The following is an 18486-nucleotide window of genomic DNA, read 5'->3' as shown; positions in this document are numbered from 1 at the left end:
CAAAAACAATCATACTTTAGATTTTTATGCCCCTGCCATAGTGGTGGGGGCATTAAGTTTTACCCTTGTCCTTCTGTACGTACGTCCATTAGATTTCATTTTAGTTCATTTTTGTTGACCCCGCAACATTTATGTCGCAAAAGAGAGACATAGTTATCCTAGATTCCATCATCGGTGTCAGATTCGGCGTATCTAAATTTAGGTTCAGTCTGTGGTTATAGTTTTTAAGTCATCAAGAACTTTGTCAAACCTTCATGGAATTTTATTAAATTTGGACAGAAGCTTGTTTAGGACTAAAAGACGTATCCAGAGTGAAATTTTGAAAATAATTATTTTGATTTTCCTGTATTTTTTATTTTACTTATAAAAAGTAAAATGGACTTAGTTTTTTTTTAAAGTTAACAAGTAGATACAGTCTGAGATTTTAAGTTTTTTACACATCAATACCTTTGTCAAATTGTCATAGAATTTTATGAATAACTTTGGAATAAGCTTTTTTATGATTAAGAGATAATGTCTGAAGCAATCTTTTGAATTATTTTTTTTTCATTTCCAGTATTTTTCTGATAGATTGACTAATATAAAAATAATGAGATGAGGAATGATTGCCAATGAGACAACTATCCACCAAAATTCAAATAAAATGGATGTAAGCAATTAAAGGCAACTGTACGGCCTTCAACAATGAGAAAAACCCATACTGTATAGTCTGCGATATAAAAGACCCTGACATGAAAAATATGAAGCAATTCAATTGAGAAAACTAACAGCCTAATTTATAATAAAACAATTTAAGAAAAACAAATATGACTAACATGAACCAACGACAACCTCTGAACTACAGGCTCCTGACTTAGGACAGGCCCAAAAAGAATGTGGCTGGGTTAAACATGTTTGTGAGCACTCAACCCCCCCCCCCTAACCAGGGACAGTGGTGTAACAGCACAACAAAAGAACAATCTATAAAAATCAGTTGTTAAAAGCTTAACTCATCAGATGGATTCAAAGCAGAAAAACATCAAACATAAACACAGACCAGACGTGGCAGGGTATTTATCCATCCCTCATCCTAACAACAAAAAGGACACTTAAGTACAGATCTGAGAGTACTTGCAGTTACTGACAGCTAGTTCAAAGCCAATAACAACTAATAAAAAAAACGATGTATCTAAGACTAAAATATCAATCAGTACACATCCAACATCCAATGGATTTAGTGTAAAGACGTCATTAACAGTCAGAGAAAAACATGACCTTGTGCAATGCCAAAATGAAGGTATCAACAGATTGTAGTACCATTAAAGTGCATATAACAAAACTATTTAGTATGATTTTCAATATTTATACCAATAAAAACAGTATTCAAAGATCTAATTATGGTGTTGAATTGGTAACCTTTTAGAATAAGTTTATTTAAAGGATTGATAAGTTTACCTGGATCGTATATAAATTTCCGGGCTCAGTAAAGAAATAAGTTTTTTACAGTTAACATTTACAAACAGTCTGGGATTGAAGTTTTTTGATATATTTGTAAACCTTTAAGGATTGTTCTGAAACTTGGACAGAAGCTAATCTTCATAACCAAGAAAAAGCATCTAAAGAAAAATCTTGATTTTTTTTTTAAATTCTGTATTTTAACTGATAATTGGACTGACTTTTTGTCCCCAGCGTAACGTATTTTTATAAAACTTATACTATAGGTTAATATTAGCAATATCTCAGACAAGTTCTATAATGGTGGACGATCAACTTTTTATACGACCGCAAAAAATTTTGCGGTGGTTTATTGGTATCACTTCGTCGTCCTAAGACATTTGGTTTACGGACAATAACTTTAGTAAATGTAAATAGAAATCTATGAAATTTAAACACAAGGTTAATAACCATTAAAGGAAGGTTGGATTGATTTTGGGGATTATAGTCCTAACAGTTTAGGAATTAGGGGCCCAAATAAGCATTTTTCTAGTTTCCAGACAATGACTTGTTGAACGGTGTATGAATCTCTCTGAAATTATACCACAAGTTTCCATACCACAAAGGGATGGTTAGGATTTGCTTTGGGGGTTATTAGGGCATCCTGGTCCATTAAGAAATATCAGGTGTGCCCATTTGCACTTTTGATATTATTCAGTATGCCCTTTCTAGATGCAACTGCTCCTACATGCTTCATCAGACATACATAAAACTTTGTACAAAGTTAGACTGACATCAAAAGGAGGCAGTGGGGACGGAGGACTCTTCAGACAGCCCCCTTAAAATAAAAACGCTAAACAACAACAAAGAAAAAAAAGATAAAGAAAAAAAACCTTTCTACCACTAGACATATTCCTGAATTGATAATGTAAAACAAACTGTTATAATTTTTTTTTGCAGGCCATTATGTGTATATGCATTCATCAGGCGAAACATTTCTTGAATTGACAGTGTTGGAGAGCCCTATATTTGATGCTCCTAATGAGAATCCAGGTCAAAATTGTCAGGTATTTGAACAAATCTTATTAGGTTGCCAGTGGAAGGATGTGTTAATATACATTATTTGCCATCTTTCACAATGTAGGCGTGAACTACATGATTTTAACCCCTTATCTTATACCTTATGCACAATTTTGATTGTAAAAAACACTCAAAAACATGATTTTGTGAAATACTACATGGAAAAAGTGTTGGTTCACCATTTTGAACTGTTTCCCCTTATTAAGGGGCATTTCAAATATGCAAAAATTTGTTTTGTACTTTTGAGTTATATTCCTTTTGGTATGTCAGATTTGTAAAAATCGTGATGGTAGACAAATTTTCATCTGCAAGAAGGTTCTCACACAGCTTTAGAAAAGCGTAGGTGATTAACAAATTCAACAGGTATATAGGTACATGTATATCACATGACTTCTGCAAAGTCTGCAACACAGACTGATAGATATAAGATCGTGATGTTGTTTACCGAGCCCGGAAATTTATATACGATCCAGGTAAACTTATCAATCCTTTAAATAAACTTATTTTAAAAGGTTACCAATTCAACACTGTAATTAGATCTGAATATTGTTTTTATTGGTATAAATATTGATTTTTGTCTCCCCTTGACGGAGTCAAAAAGTGAGACATAGGTATGCTGTTTCCGGCGGCGACAGGGGGGGCGGCGTCAACAATGTATTAGTTTGTGATTAGGTCTAGTTTATGGTGAACCACTAGTGGTAGGTCAATGATATTTGGTATGCAGTTGTATTAGCATTGGCACATCTCATTACCATGGAGATTATTTGGCCCCGCCCCCTCAGTCAAGGTCTATTGACTTTGAAACTTTTCATAGATTACATGTATTAGTTTGTGATTAGGTCAATTTATGGGGAACCACTAGTGGTAGGTCAATGAAATTTGGTATGCAATTGTATAAGCATTGGCATATCTCATTTCCATGGAGATTATTTGGCTCCACCCGCTTAGTCATGGTCTATTGACTTTGAAACTTTTCATAGTTTACATGTATTAGTTTGTGATTAGGTCAATTTATGGGGAACCACTAGTGGTAGGTCAATGATATTTGGTATGCAATTGTATAAGCATTGGCATATCTCATTTCCATGGAGATTATTTGGCTCTGCCCCCTCAGTCATGGTCTATAGACTTTGAAAATTTTGCTAAGTTAACATGTATTAGTTTGTGATTAGGGCAGTTCAAGGGGAACCATTAGTGGTAGGCCAATGTTAATTGGTGGTCAGCTGTATAAGCATTAGCACATCTCATTTCCATGGAAAATATTTGGCCCTGCCCACTCAGTCATGGTCTATTTACTTTGAAACTTTTGCTTAGTTTACATGTTTTAGTTTGTGATTAGATCAGTTTAAGATGAACTGCTAATGTTAAGTCAATGATATTTGGTATGCAAATTTATTGGCATTTGCAAGTATTGTTTCCATGGAGATTATATAGCCCCACCCCTGATCATGGTTCATTGACTTTGAAACTTTTACATAGTTTACAAGTTAATGTTTGTGTTTAGGTTTGTTTAAAGGGAATGACTTATAAAAAGTCAATGGTATTTGGTATGCAGTTGTATTAGCATTGGCACATCTCATTTCATGGAGATTGTTTAGCCATGTACCTTCAGTCATGGTTCATCGACTTTGAATATTTGCATAACTTACATGTTAAAGTATTGCTATTTTAATTATCAAAATTACAAAAAGGCGAGACATATCTCTGTGATAACAGTTTATGTTATCAGTAAATTAAAATCATACTAATATTTTTGTTATACACTTATGCATTTTAACGGTACTACAATCTGTTGATCATTTGGCATTTTGGCATTGCACAAGGTCATGTTTTTCTCTGACTGTTAATGACATCTTTACACTGTTATGCTGCTACACCATGGTCAAAGGTTAGGGGGAGGGTTTAGTGCTCACAAACATGTACATCAACTTTATTTGAACTTTGGTGGATAGTTGTCTCCTTGGGAATCATACCCCAATCCTTATTTTTATATTCACCACGGTGGTCTGAATGACGTTTCAAAGCATACAAGGTCTTTTAACTTCATCAGAAGAACCCTTCATAACTTAGAACACTACCAAGATTGTTAATAACTATTTTGTACTACCAGATGATGAACAACTCAAGATTCATTCTATTAAATATGAATCAACTTTAATACAATTCTTTGATGCAATTTGAGTTGCAGTGCTACCTTAAATATATGTAATAGTTGCTTACGGGCATTACACTTGTTGTAACAGTTCGTTCTTGTTATCAAATTATCAAACCATTTAAAGAACAGTATTTAATTTTTCACAAGGAATCAAATAAATGTCCTTCTTTGTTCATATTTATAAATTGGAAAAGTCAACAGTCACTTATGGATGGAAGGTTTTAAGTACTGGTGTAGAGTCGCGCGTTTGACGTCACACAGGTAGATATAAAATAATTTTGTCGTTCAAAGTATGACAGGATGCATAAGCACTGAACCACGTCAAATGGATATCACAAAAAAAACAGACTTAACAGTAATAAAAAGTAAAATCACAAAAATACTGAACTCCAAGGAAAATTCAAAAAGGAAAGTCCCTAATCAAATGGCAAAATCAAAAGCTCAAACACATCAAACGAATGGATAACAACTGTCATATTCCTGACTTGGCACAGGCATCCTCCTATGTAGAAAACACCTGTGCGGTTGGGAGGTTTGGCTGGCTGTGGGGCCGTGTTCAATCCACCGTTTTCTACATGGGAGGATGCCTGTGCCAAGTCAGGAATATGACAGTTGTTATCCATTCGTTTGATGTGTTTGAGCTTTTGATTTTGCCATTTGATTAGGGACTCTCCTAAAAAAACCTTTTCTTCTTTTTATTTGCATAATTCTTGTACTTATTTCATTGTGTAAATATGATAGTACATGTATCTAGAAAACCAGGAAAATCTTTTCTTATTAGCTCTCTTTTGCCATCACTTTTCATTGTCGTTCATAGTCCATCCGTTGTTGTAAACTTTTTAAAAAGAAATTTTCTCTGAAACCACTGGGCCCAATGATACCTAACTTTACCTGAATGTTCCTTAGGGTATCTAGTTTATAAAAGTTTGTGATTAGGTCAATTTATGGGGAACCACTAGTGGTAGGTCAATGATATTTGGTATGCAATTGTATAAGCATTGGCATATCTCATTTCCATGGAGATTATTTGGCTCTGCCCCCTCAGTCATGGTCTATAGACTTTGAAAATTTTGCTAAGTTAACATGTATTAGTTTGTGATTAGGGCAGTTCAAGGGGAACCATTAGTGGTAGGCCAATGTTAATTGGTGGTCAGCTGTATAAGCATTAGCACATCTCATTTCCATGGAAAATATTTGGCCCCGCCCACTCAGTCATGGTCTATTTACTTTGAAACTTTTGCTTAGTTTACATGTTTTAGTTTGTGATTAGATCAGTTTAAGATGAACTGCTAATGTTAAGTCAATGATATTTGGTATGCAAATTTATTGGCATTTGCAAGTATTGTTTCCATCAAACGAATGGATAACAACTGTCATATTCCTGACTTGGCACAGGCATCCTCCTATGTAGAAAACACCTGTGCGGTTGGGAGGTTTGGCTGGCTGTGGGGCCGTGTTCAATCCACCGTTTTCTACATGGGAGGATGCCTGTGCCAAGTCAGGAATATGACAGTTGTTATCCATTCGTTTGATGTGTTTGAGCTTTTGATTTTGCCATTTGATTAGGGACTCTCCTAAAAAACCTTTTCTTCTTTTTATTTGCATAATTCTTGTACTTATTTCATTGTGTCTGGGGATTCAATCCATCACTTTGAAAATAGGGCTAACATTCAGTTTTTATGTGCCTGTTCATGAGACGTATTATTGTTTACCGTCTGTCCGTCCGTCGTCAACATGTCGGACAATTATATCTCAAAAACACTTTAACCAATTTGCATGAAACTTACGTGAATTGTTTATATCTATTGACGAGAGTTCCCATTCGATTTTTATAAATTGTAGATTTTACATTTCTGAGTAGTGGGATTTTATTCATTAAAAAAGGGGGATTTTCCAGTTTTAGGATAATACTGTGGATTCATTATTATTCGTTGGATACCAATTTTCGTGGGTTTCGTGGGTACAGGGGAACCACGAATTCAGATGTTTAACGAATTACAAATGTTAATTTGGCTTTGTATGCAGAGATTGGCAAAACCACGAAATCAAATATCCACGAAAATGCAAGTGTTCCTCAATCCACGAAAATTGATACCCACGAAAACAAATGAATCCACAGTATCTAAAAAATGCTTTGAGCAGTTTTCATGAAACTTTGATGAATGTTTATATCAATTGACGTAAGCTCCCTTTCAATTTTTATTAATTTTATATTTTACGTTTCCTAGTTATGAGATATTATTCATAAAAAAGGGGGGATTTTCTGGATATCGGACAATAACTCTAAAGTGCTTTGAGCAGTTTTCATGAAACTTTGGTGACTGGTTTATATCTATTAAAATAACCTCCCTTTAGTTTTTTTTTTATAAATTTCTGATATGACATTGAGGAGTTTTGAAACTGTATTCTTTGAAAAAGTGACAGGCATATCACAGCTCTTTATTTACTTATATCTCAATTACTAAAGCAAATATTGCAAATCTGACTGGGCTAAAATGATCAACTAATCAAGGCCTATCTCCTGCCAAATTTTTAGAAAAATTGGACAACCTATTTTAGAGTTAATTACCCCTGGCCAGAACAATTAAGATCTCTAAGGACTAGGAGGAAAAACTGTCAACAATTATTTGATTTAAAGGTCAAGGTCACTGTAGCAATATTCATTTATAATTAGTAAAGTAGTCAAGACATTTTGGCATGTGCATATATTTATGAAAATTTGTATATTATTCACAAAGTTTAGATTGAAAGTTATTGAACGGATTTAAATGAAAGCTTGCCTGGCTCAATGGGTCCCATACTGTTTAGACAGACTGAATAATTTTATTGCTATTGCATATCTTTAAATACTATGGTTAAAACAAATTCACGGTCCATACTAAAATATGACAGATTATAATGATTGTTTTGCAGGTACGCTTCCATTACTATATGTTTGGGGGATATGTCAGCAAGTTAGTTTTAAAACTTGTACCATTGAACAATGATGATTTAAAGCCATGCGAGGAGAAGAATCGTGTTATACTATTTGACAAGTTCAAAGATCAAGGACCCAAATGGCTGTTTGCAGCAGTGGATATAAAAAATGTTACAAAAAGGTAGGAAACTCCATCAGTATTTAAAAAGAAGAAAAAAGACTCAGAAAGAATTTTGAGTTACCTTTCTTTGATTTTGATTATCAGAAAGATTGATAAGAAAATTAAGTTGGTAAATGGATGTGTAGATGACTTTATTGTATTTCAAAAATTGTCAGAAAAACACTGTTATCCTAGTTTTAATATAGAACTGGAATAGGGAATAATTGAGGGCTGTGTACAATTCAACAGAATAAAACCTATCTTAATTCACAAAATAAATTGAAGAGAACATTGTATGGTCTTATGTGTATACAGGGAATCTGTTGGTTAATTTTACGGATAAGCCCAAAAATATAAAATGCTTATATCAATAAATCAAAGTAAATATAAACTGATAAACACACCAGTAATAAATGTCTTGATAGAAGTTAATGGTAGTTTTCAGATCATTTAAGCTCACATGTTTAAAAAAAAACCATGAAAGCTCAGTAATACTTAATATCCATTGTTTGTTGTAACCTCTTTTGAACTGGGATAGTGTTTTTTTCGATAAGTATATGTCTAAAATGCCTGAAAGGGAAAGGGTTAAGTCTGTTTTTATTTGACCGCAAAAATATTGCTATGACGTTGGCGTCGTCGTCGTCAGAAGACACATTGAATTTCGCACTATAACTTTAGTTTAAGTGAATTGATCTCTATGAAATTTAACCATAAGGTTCAATACCACAAAAGGAAGGTTGGGATTAATTTTGGGGGTTATGGTACTAACAGTTAAGGAATTAGGTACCAAAAAGGGGCCAAAAATAAGCATTTTTCTAGTTTCCAGACAATAACTTGTGGAATATCCAAATACAAAATTTTGATTACCTCCCTTACACTGCTTTTAAATTATGTTTAAAGAAATGCATATTTATAAAGGAAGACCAATAAAAATATCTGCAAATATTGCATCTTTTTTCTTTCACAAAAAAATCCATATGAAAGATTTGACACCATATTTTAAATTCTATTATAAAATAGATTAAGTTAGCACTATGGTAAATTTAAATGGGTAATTATGGTTGCAAACTCCATTGGAAATTTTAATTGAGATTATGACCATATCTTGAGGGAAAGAATTTTTTTGGGGGGAAAAGGGGGGGGGGAGGTAAAAAGAAATTGTGGGGGGTCAATTTTTTCTCATTTCAGATTTCAGAAATTATAAAGAAAAATTCTTCAAATATTTGAGGGGGGGGGGGGGGGGGTGGGTTAATACGCAACAGCATAGTGTATTGCACAAAAGCAAAAAAAAAAGGGGGGGGGGGGTAATTTTTATTTTTTTTTTTTTGTGGGGAGAGGGGGGGGGGGTCAATTCGCAACAGCAAAGTGTATTGCACAAAAGCAAAAAATTTAATATAAATTCAAATCATATAACCAATTCTAAGTTCTTTGACTACAGTTATTCTGTGTCAGAAACCTATTATGTGTCAAATATTTAATTACAATCCAAATTCAGACCTGTATCAAGCACGGATATTGCATCCATTTTTGCCCCAACTGTTCACGGTTGGACCTCTGCGGTCGTATCCAGCTGTGCTCGGCGAAGCAATTTGTTTAGATATCATAAGCAGTAAGTAAACTATATTTGGTGCATGGAATGATTGTTTGAGGTTTATACATATCTGTCAGGCAGAATTAATCTGACCTTGACCTCATAGTCATGTATCATTAAAACCTTTTATCTTAAGACATTCAACATAAAATTGATCATGAACAGTATAGCAGGTGAGACATTTGGATGTGTGCACTCTTGTTTTTTACTTTAAGCACATGTCATCTCACATGATTACGAAGTAAAGATAAGGAATCCCAAATTTTTATTGGTCAAAGGTCAATTTATTTAAAAGATGAATTGAAAAAAAAGAAAGAAAAAAAAAGAACAAATTGAGATTTGCATGCAGTCGTGGTCATTTGTAGATGCAATTTGAAGAAATAATGTAGCAACCATAAGGTAAGAGCTTCCGAATCAGAAAACAACAACTTTGACAGTGAGATATTGGAATAAATACCCCCTAAATTGATTTGCAAATAAGGTCAAGGAAAACATTTTTATGCCCCACCTAGGGGCATTATGTTTTTCGGTCTGTGAGTCTGTTTGTTTGTTCGTTCGTCCGTCCGTTCCTTCGTCCATCTGTCCCGCTTCAGGTTAAAGTTTTTGGTCAAGGTAGTTTTTGATGAAGTTGAAGTCCAATCAACTTGAAACTTAGTACACATGTTCCCTATGATATGATCTTTCTAATTTTAACGCCAAATTAGAGTTTTGACCCCAATTTCACGGTCCACTGAACATAGAAAATGATAGTGCGAGTGGGGCATCCTTGTACTATGAACACATTCTTGTTTAGCTTTTCACTTGTGAAGACTCGTGTTGAAACAAAAAACATTGAAATATATTTGCTTGATGAGCAATTCAGGTTCCTAGATATTTAGTATGTAGAAGCATAAGCATTGGCAAATCTTGTTCCCATGGAAATTATTTGGCTCCACCCCCCTCAGTCATGGTCTGTTGACCTTGATTGTTTCATAGTTTACTTGTTTAGTTTGTGATTAGACCAGTTTAAGAGGGGCTGCTAATGTTAAGTCAATGATATTTGGTATGCAATTGTATTAGCATTTGCAGGTCTCTTTTCCATGGTGATTATATGGCCCCACTCCCTCAACATGGGTCATTGACTTTAAACTTTTACATTGTTTACAAATTAAAGTTGTGTTTATGTTATTGTCTCCCAGAGACATAGGTATGCTGTTTCCAGCTTTGGTGTTGGCGGCAGCGTTGTCAACAATGTAATGTGTGATTAGGTCAGTTTTATGGTGAACCACTTGTGGTAGGTCAATGATATTTGGTATACAGTTGTATTAGTATTGGCACATCACATTTCCATGGGGATTATTTGGCCCCACCCTCTCAGTCATGGTCTATTGACTTTGAAACTTTTGCTTTGTGTACCTGTATTAGTTTGTGATTAGGTCAGTTTATGGGGAACCACTAGTGGTAGGTTAATGATATTTAGTATGCAGTTGTATAAGCATTGGCATATCTCATTTCCATTGAAATTATTGGGCCCTGCCCTCTCAGTCATAGTCTATTGACTTTGAAAGTTTTGCTTAGTTTAAATGTATTAGTTTGTGATTAGGTCAGTTTAAAGGGAACCATTAGTGGTAAGTCAATGATATTTGGTATGCAGTTGTACAAACATTAGCACATCTCATTTTCATGGAGAATATTTGGCACCGCCCCTTCAGACATGGTCTATTTACTTTAAATGTTTTGCATATAGTTTACATGTTAAAGTTTGTGATTAGATTAGTTTAAGATGAACCACTAATATTAAGTCAGTGATATATGATTTGCAAGTCTCATTTCCATGGAAATTATATGGCCCCACCTCCTCATCATGGTTCATTGACTTTGAAATTTTTACATAATTTACAAGTTAATGTTTGAGTTTAGGTTTATTTAAATGGAACAACTTATGATAAGTCAATGGTATTTGGTATGCAGTTGTATTAGCATTGGCACATCTCATTTCCATGGAGATTGTGTAGCCATGTACCTTCAGTCATAGTTTATTGACTTTGAACATTTGCATAACTTACATGTTAAAGTATTGCTATTTTAATTTCAACTTTTGCATTATCAAAATTACAAAAAGGCGAGACATATCTCTGTGTTAACAGTTTATTAAATAGATTCACAGTGTCACAGCTTTATGTGTTTATTTTTAGATTTTAACAACATAATTGTGTATTTCTGAATGAAACTAAATTTTAAATTTGCAGTTAAGGAAGATTTTTGCAATGTTTGAGTAATTAACAATAAGAACTTTCTTAACTAAATCAACATTTCATTAGTAGTAAGTTCTTATTTACTGTTTACTGACTGAAGTCAAAGGAAAAAGCCAGAAGAATTGAGAGATATCTGTATTGTATTTGAAGCTTTGCAGACCTCCAACGGTAGTTTTTACTGTCGCAAATTTATTTTACCTGGCAACGCGTAGCAGAGACAGGTAAACTAAATTTGCGACAGTAAAACTACTGATGGATGTCCACAAAGCTTCACATACAATACAGTTATCTCTATTCTAATGCAAAATAAACAAATCATTCAATTTTAGTCATTATTCTAGTGTAAATTTTCATTAAACGAAATGATGTTATCTTCTTTGGAGCCTAAAGTAGGTGAAGTCATAGGTATGCTTCCGGCATCAAACGTAAACATCAGGCGTTTTCTGGCTTCTTGTCCGCTTCCGAATGCTATAAAATTTGATATAAAGAAGATTTTTAGGTGCAAAATGTGAGTTTTTTGGCTTATTATTGGAGAAATTACATGTCAATACATTCGGGAATTCAAAATGTAGGCTTTCTTAGTTACAGACAGGCAGATAGAGAATTTTACACTTATTGTCATCCAATCAGAACCATTGATACAAAATAATTGCATTAGAATATAGTTTATCTTGATTTTCCTCCCTCAACGTGTTGCAGATGACATATATATACCAGGAGTCAGTCCGTCTTTTCTTGTATGTGCTCTTATATTTATGATTCTTGCCAGATTTTATATGAAATTTATATCAAAGATTTATATCAGCAATATCTCGGTCTGGTTCAAAAGCCAGTTCCAAACAACTATATTTTAAGGAGTTATGCTCCTTGGAAATATAAATTATATGGAAAATTGCATTGTAAGTGCTCTGTATAATTCTTGCCAGATATTTGTGAAATTTATATCAAAGGTTGAGATCAGCAATATCTCATACCAATTCAAAAATCAGCTCTTATCAATTATTTTTACAGAACATGTGTCCCTTGGAATTATAAAGTATATAGAAAATTGCATTGTTAAGTACCTCACACCAACATATTGTCATGGATTTTTTTATCATTGGTTTATACAAGCCATGTCTTCGGTGAATGAGAAAATCAGCATTTCTATTAGTTTTACAGGAGTAATGTCTCTTTGAAATGTAATTTATATTGAACATTGCATTGTAAGCACTCTCACATCTACATTTCTTGTCCAATTTTTATGGTCTTTAAATGAAAGGAGGATATCACAAAGATAAATGAAGAGTGTCGACAAACTATTTGTACAGGAGTAATGGCACTTGGAAGTAGATATATATTGGAAGAAACATTGTTAGCAATTTAGTAATTGCCCTTGGGCAGATAAAATATGTGCTATGCAGAGCCTTTTTATTTAGTTATTGCCCTTGGGCAGATAAAATATGTGCTATGCAGAGCCTTTTTATTTAGTTATTGCCATTGGGCAGATAAAATATGTGCTATGCAGAGCCTTTTTATTTAGTTATTGCCCTTGGGCAGATAAAATATGTGCTATGCAGAGCCTTTTTATTTAGTTATTGCCATTGGGCAGATAAAATAAAAATTATTTGTAAATAATTTCACTAAAATGAAATGGGTTCATATTCACCACAATTTTGATGCTGACAAACCTGTTCAAACAGTCAGTTTATTACTGTTCTTACCATGTGCCAAATATGTTCATGGCTTTAATAATGCATTACAGCTTTTATTTGCTGTCCAAAACATAGGTGAACTATGATAATTAAACACAAAATTACTTAGATGATGGTAAGTAGACAATTTACCAATATATTTTTCTCAGTATTATGACATTTTTAGGCTTCCAGCATCTTTATAACAGTGAATCATATTTGATTTTAATTGATTTCTGACGCATTTGTAGATTTTTACATATTTGAAAAAAAATCTTGTGTGTCAAAATCAATTTAAAAATTGTAATTGGAAATAAGAGTACAAATTTTTTTTCTTGTTAAAATTGAAGTGTCTTTATGAAATGTTTGTTTGAATCAGTTTTATGGCTATGGTTATTATAAGAAGTGTAGGATGGAATGCATATGATATATTAGCACTCAGCAAGTCACATATTTTAATAGATATAAGAAGATGTGGTATGAGTGCCAATGAGACAACTCTCCATCCAAGTCACAATTTGTAAAAGTAAACCATTACAGGTCAAAGTACGGCCTTCAACACAGAGCCTTGGCTCACACCGAACAGCAAGCTATAAAGGGCCCCAAAAATGACTAGTGTAAAACAATTCAAACAGGAAAACCAACGGTCTAATCTATATAAAAAATGAGAAGCACTTATGAACCACATCAACAAACAACAACCACTGAACATCAGGTTCCTGACTTAGGACAGGTGCAAACAAATGCAGCGTTTTTTTTGTTTTAACGTGACTAATATAATTATTTTATTACACACTATTGCTGTTAACAATTTACTTAGTGTACAGCATTGCACTAAGTATCCCTGATATATTAGTTATAAGGTATCCAGGGAGAATATCTAACAAGAGTAAATTGATATTACAATACAATATTACAATATTTTGAATAATTTCATGTTTACCGGAGTATTCCATTTCTATCAGTGAGTTTTAACGTTTTAATAGGCGCCAACCTTCACCCTACCTGAAACAATAAGTTTGCTTTCATTTCCTGTAAATTTTCTGTTTATAAAATGTAAAAATGATTCAAATTACTGCTTGGCATTTATGGCCTAAGCCAGACTTATGATGTTTAATGCTCTTCAAGTTTGTAACCTTTTAGGTCTTGTAACTGTTCTGATTTTGAGTGTTACTTAAGAGCCGGGGTGAACTGAACAAGTGTCTATCTGTCTGTCCATCCCCCCCAATTCATACAGGATGTTGACATTTTAACAAAAAAACTAATACTGTTAGTGGACATTTTAGCGCAGACATTATATATAGCCAATTTTTGTGCACGAATCCCTTCACCTGGATTTTCAGTAGATTATTTTAGCAAAAACTTACCTGGTTGATAGAACTCACCATACTAAAACCATGAACAGTAATTTATGGTGGCATAATCTTTAAGTTGTTTGCATTTACAATTTGCTTAATCATGGAAATAAATGTTGTTGAAACAATCAAAGGAGATAAAAGTGCAAAATGTGGCATATGTCACCAAGCCATTTATGTTTTGTGGATACTATAATCAAATTACAAACAACAACATATATTAGAATCAGAAGTATGGATGAATCTGCACCCTAATCTAGACAAGATAAAGAGAAGGAACAGATCCTAATGTAGACAAGATACATAGAAGGAACAGATCCTATCACAATTTGGTAAACAGGGGGTATATCATGAAATCATTTTGTATGTTCACTCGGACATTTAATTTAAAATTAAATATTTGAGTTTAGTGCTGTATTTTTATGGACATGATATTTTGCATATTGTGCTGTCTCAATACTTTTAAAATTTTATTATTCTACTATGAATGAAATTCTGTCGCTAAAAAGGGCATTGACCATTTCACTTTTTTGCTAATGGGTAAAAAATATGGCGCTAAAATGGGCTATATATACTTCGGCGCTAAAACGTCGACTTTTTTCGCTAAATGTCCTCCACTGCTTGATACAATACCTCAAATTTGCTTTAACCAATTCCATGAAAATTTAACACATTAGGATTAACAGATGAAAGCTCATTATAAATAAATCTTCAAATAACAAAATAATTGGTAGAATATATTCAACAAGATACAGTGAAATATAATAAAGTATTACACAGTCCATAATATAACTCCAAATTAGTCAACACATCTAGTTTATGTAAGTTATTTACTGTTTCTATACAATTATTACACCCCCGCTTTAAAAAAGTGGGGGTATACTGTTTTACCTCTGTCTGTCCATCCATCCGTCAGTCCATCCATCCGTCCGCCAGTCCGTCCGTCCGTCTCATGAATATTTTTTCAACGCATCTTTCTCAGGAACTACATTACAAGAATTTCTGAAATTTGGTTTCAGGGTTTATATAAGTCACCTATACCATGTGATGCGTTTTCATCACTCGACAACTTCTTGTTTACCGAACACTTGTATCATTTTACACATGATAGCCAAGTTGAAAATTTTCATCACATTTTTCTCAGGAACTACAATACACGGATTTCTGAAATTTGGTTTCAGAGTTTATATAAGTCAGCTATTGTAGGATTTAAAAATGTCCCCCATGAAATAATGTCCACCGGACATTATTTCACAGTAAATACTGTCCATGGACAATATTTACTTATTTAAATGTGTCCCAGACACTATTTCCTATGAAAATATGTCCTCAGGTATGAAAAAGTGTCCATGAACAAGGACATTATTTAATACTATAATTCTGTCCAGGTGGAAATTTTTTCACAGGACATTTTTTGATATGATTAAAGTATTTATAAAAATGATATCCATTGCCTTGTTATTACTGGGCGTATTTTAACCTATAATTGCGAACTTTAATACATTGTTACTTGACAGAGAGTTGTCTCATTGGCACTCGTACCATCCTTATCTTCCTATTCATATTTTTTAATATATATATACATGTATAATGATTTAAATTCCAACAAGTAACAGATGTTGTTCAGTATTATTTTCCTTGGAGGACACAATTTAATAACAATTACTACGAAAAATTGTCCTATAGGTGGACCATATCTCATAACTGTTGCTGTAAAATGCTGTTCACTTAGGGGACAATATTTCATGGCAATGGACATTATTTAATACCAAAATTCTATATTTTCTTTTGCCTGTTCATAATAAATATAGTATAGTTCTTCACATTTGATTTTATACTTTACACACTTCCTTCTTATTGTTCTTCTTTCATTGTCATTAGCATTAACTGGGTATTTCTTAGAACTTAAATGTCTCTATATTCACTTCCATCCATTATTTGTTTGTTTACATTTGTATATTAATCAATTTCTAATCAATCGTTCAGATTTTATTAAAATTCAAGTATAATAAAACTTTTTAATGACCTTTGTATTACTTCCCTTGGAGGACACAATTTAATAGCAACTACTATGAAAACTTGTCCTTGGGTGGACACTATTTCATAACTTTTGCAGTAAAAATCTGTCCATTTGAGGGACAGTATTTCATGGCAGTGGACATTATTTAATACCAAAATTCTATGAAAAACTGTCCAGGTGGACACTTTTTCACAGGACACTATTATGTCTTACACCATACCATGTGATGCGTTTTCAGATTCATCACTCAACAATTTCCTGTTTACCGTCAAGTATTTGGCCGGGGTATCACCAGTGAGCAGTAGCTCGCAGTTTCACTTGTTCAGACTAACTTGACAACATCATTCTTGTTGATGTGATCTTATTAGTGGACAAGCAACATGTTGACATTTCTGGGTATTTATATAAGTCATTTATACTGATAATTTATAAAGGTTAATTACTGTTCCCATACAATAGATCAGAGTGACTCTATGTTATCACCTTAAATGCTTTGTAAGCTTTATGTTAGCATAAGAAATGATACCAACAAAATGGTTGTACTAACAATTAACATAATTTTATACAATTTATCATTTCAGACAATTTGGGCATCAAATATCATGCAAATAATCATATCTTAAAGGAATAATCATTTATAATAAAAAAAAAAAACATTTGACTTTATGTGAATTTTTGAATATGATAAATGAAGTTAAATTTGTCACATTTCTCAAGTACTATTGGACAGAATTGCTTTACATTTGGTCAGCAGCTTGGCAGTGATGAGTTTCATTGCATGAAACATTTTCAAATACATTGAATAACAAGTGGGGGTATGCTTAGCACGACAAGGTTTATTCTTGTTTTGTTAGTTTTTGCATTTTTTACCTTGTTTTTAAATTCAAAGGGCCAAAAAAGTGGTCTTATTATTTCTTCTTTTTTTAAACATAGTAATACATATTTTGTTTGTTTCAGATTTAAACTTCATTTTATTGGAAACATAGGGTACAACAAACAAAGTGATATAGCTCTGGATGATGTCTCACTTAGCCCTTCATGTTTTGGTAAGTCAGCTGATATAGCTCTGAGTCTAATCTCTCTCAGCCCTTAGTGTTTTGGTAAGTCAGATGATTTAGCTCTGGATGACATCTCACTTAGCCTTTTGTGTTTTGGTAAGTCAGCTGATTTAGCTGTGGATTACATCTCACTTAGCCTTTCATGTTTTGGTTAGTCAGATAATATAGCTCTGGAGGACATCTCACTTAGCCCTTCATGTTTTGGTAAGTCAGCTGATATAGCTCTGGATGAAATCTCTCTCAGCCCTTAGTGTTTTGGTAAGTCAGATGATTTAGCTCTGGATGAAATCTCTCTCAGCCCTTAGTGTTTTGGTAAGTCAGATGATTTAGCTCTGGATGTAATCTCTCTCAGCCCTTTGTGTTTTGGTAAGTCAGCTGATTTAGCTGTGGATTACATCTCACTTAGCCTTTCATGTTTTGGTTAGTCAGATAATATAGCTCTGGATGACATCTCACTTAGCCCTTCATGTTTTGGTAAGTCAGCTGATATAGCTCTGGATGAAATCTCTCTCAGCCCTTAGTGTTTTGGTAAGTCAGATGATTTAGCTCTGGATGAAATCTCTCTCAGCCCTTAGTGTTTTTGTAAGTCAGATGATTTAGCTCTTGATGTAATCTCTCTCAGCCCTTAGTGTTTTGGTAAGTCAGCTGATTTAGCTCTGGATGACATCTCACTTAGCCTTTCATGTTTTGGTTAGTCAGATAATATAGCTCTGGATGACATCTCTCTTAGCCCTTCATGTTTTGGTTAGTCGGATAATATAGCTATGGATGACATCTCGCTTAACACTTCATGTTTTGGTAAGTTAGTTGATTTAGCTCTGAATGGCATC

General features: G+C 33.5%; 1 protein-coding gene across 1 annotated transcript in view; it reads left to right on the top strand.

Moving 5' to 3' along the window:
• Positions 1–18486, top strand: part of LOC127699231 (ALK tyrosine kinase receptor-like) — a 167159-nt gene that overhangs the window by 99839 nt on the left and 48834 nt on the right. The window contains exons 6-8 of the mRNA XM_052202985.1: positions 2374–2480; positions 7562–7746; positions 17556–17644. Coding sequence (XP_052058945.1) covers positions 2388–2480; positions 7562–7746; positions 17556–17644 — 367 coding nt within the window. The 5' untranslated portion in view covers positions 2374–2387. The remainder of the gene's footprint in view (positions 1–2373; positions 2481–7561; positions 7747–17555; positions 17645–18486) is intronic.

This window comes from Mytilus californianus, unplaced genomic scaffold, assembly GCF_021869535.1.
Source record: "Mytilus californianus isolate M0D057914Y unplaced genomic scaffold, xbMytCali1.0.p SCAF_4, whole genome shotgun sequence".
NCBI classification, from domain to species: domain Eukaryota; kingdom Metazoa; phylum Mollusca; class Bivalvia; order Mytilida; family Mytilidae; genus Mytilus; species Mytilus californianus.
The sequence above is the reverse complement of the archived record's forward strand: the minus strand, read 5'-3'. Positions and strand labels throughout refer to the sequence as shown.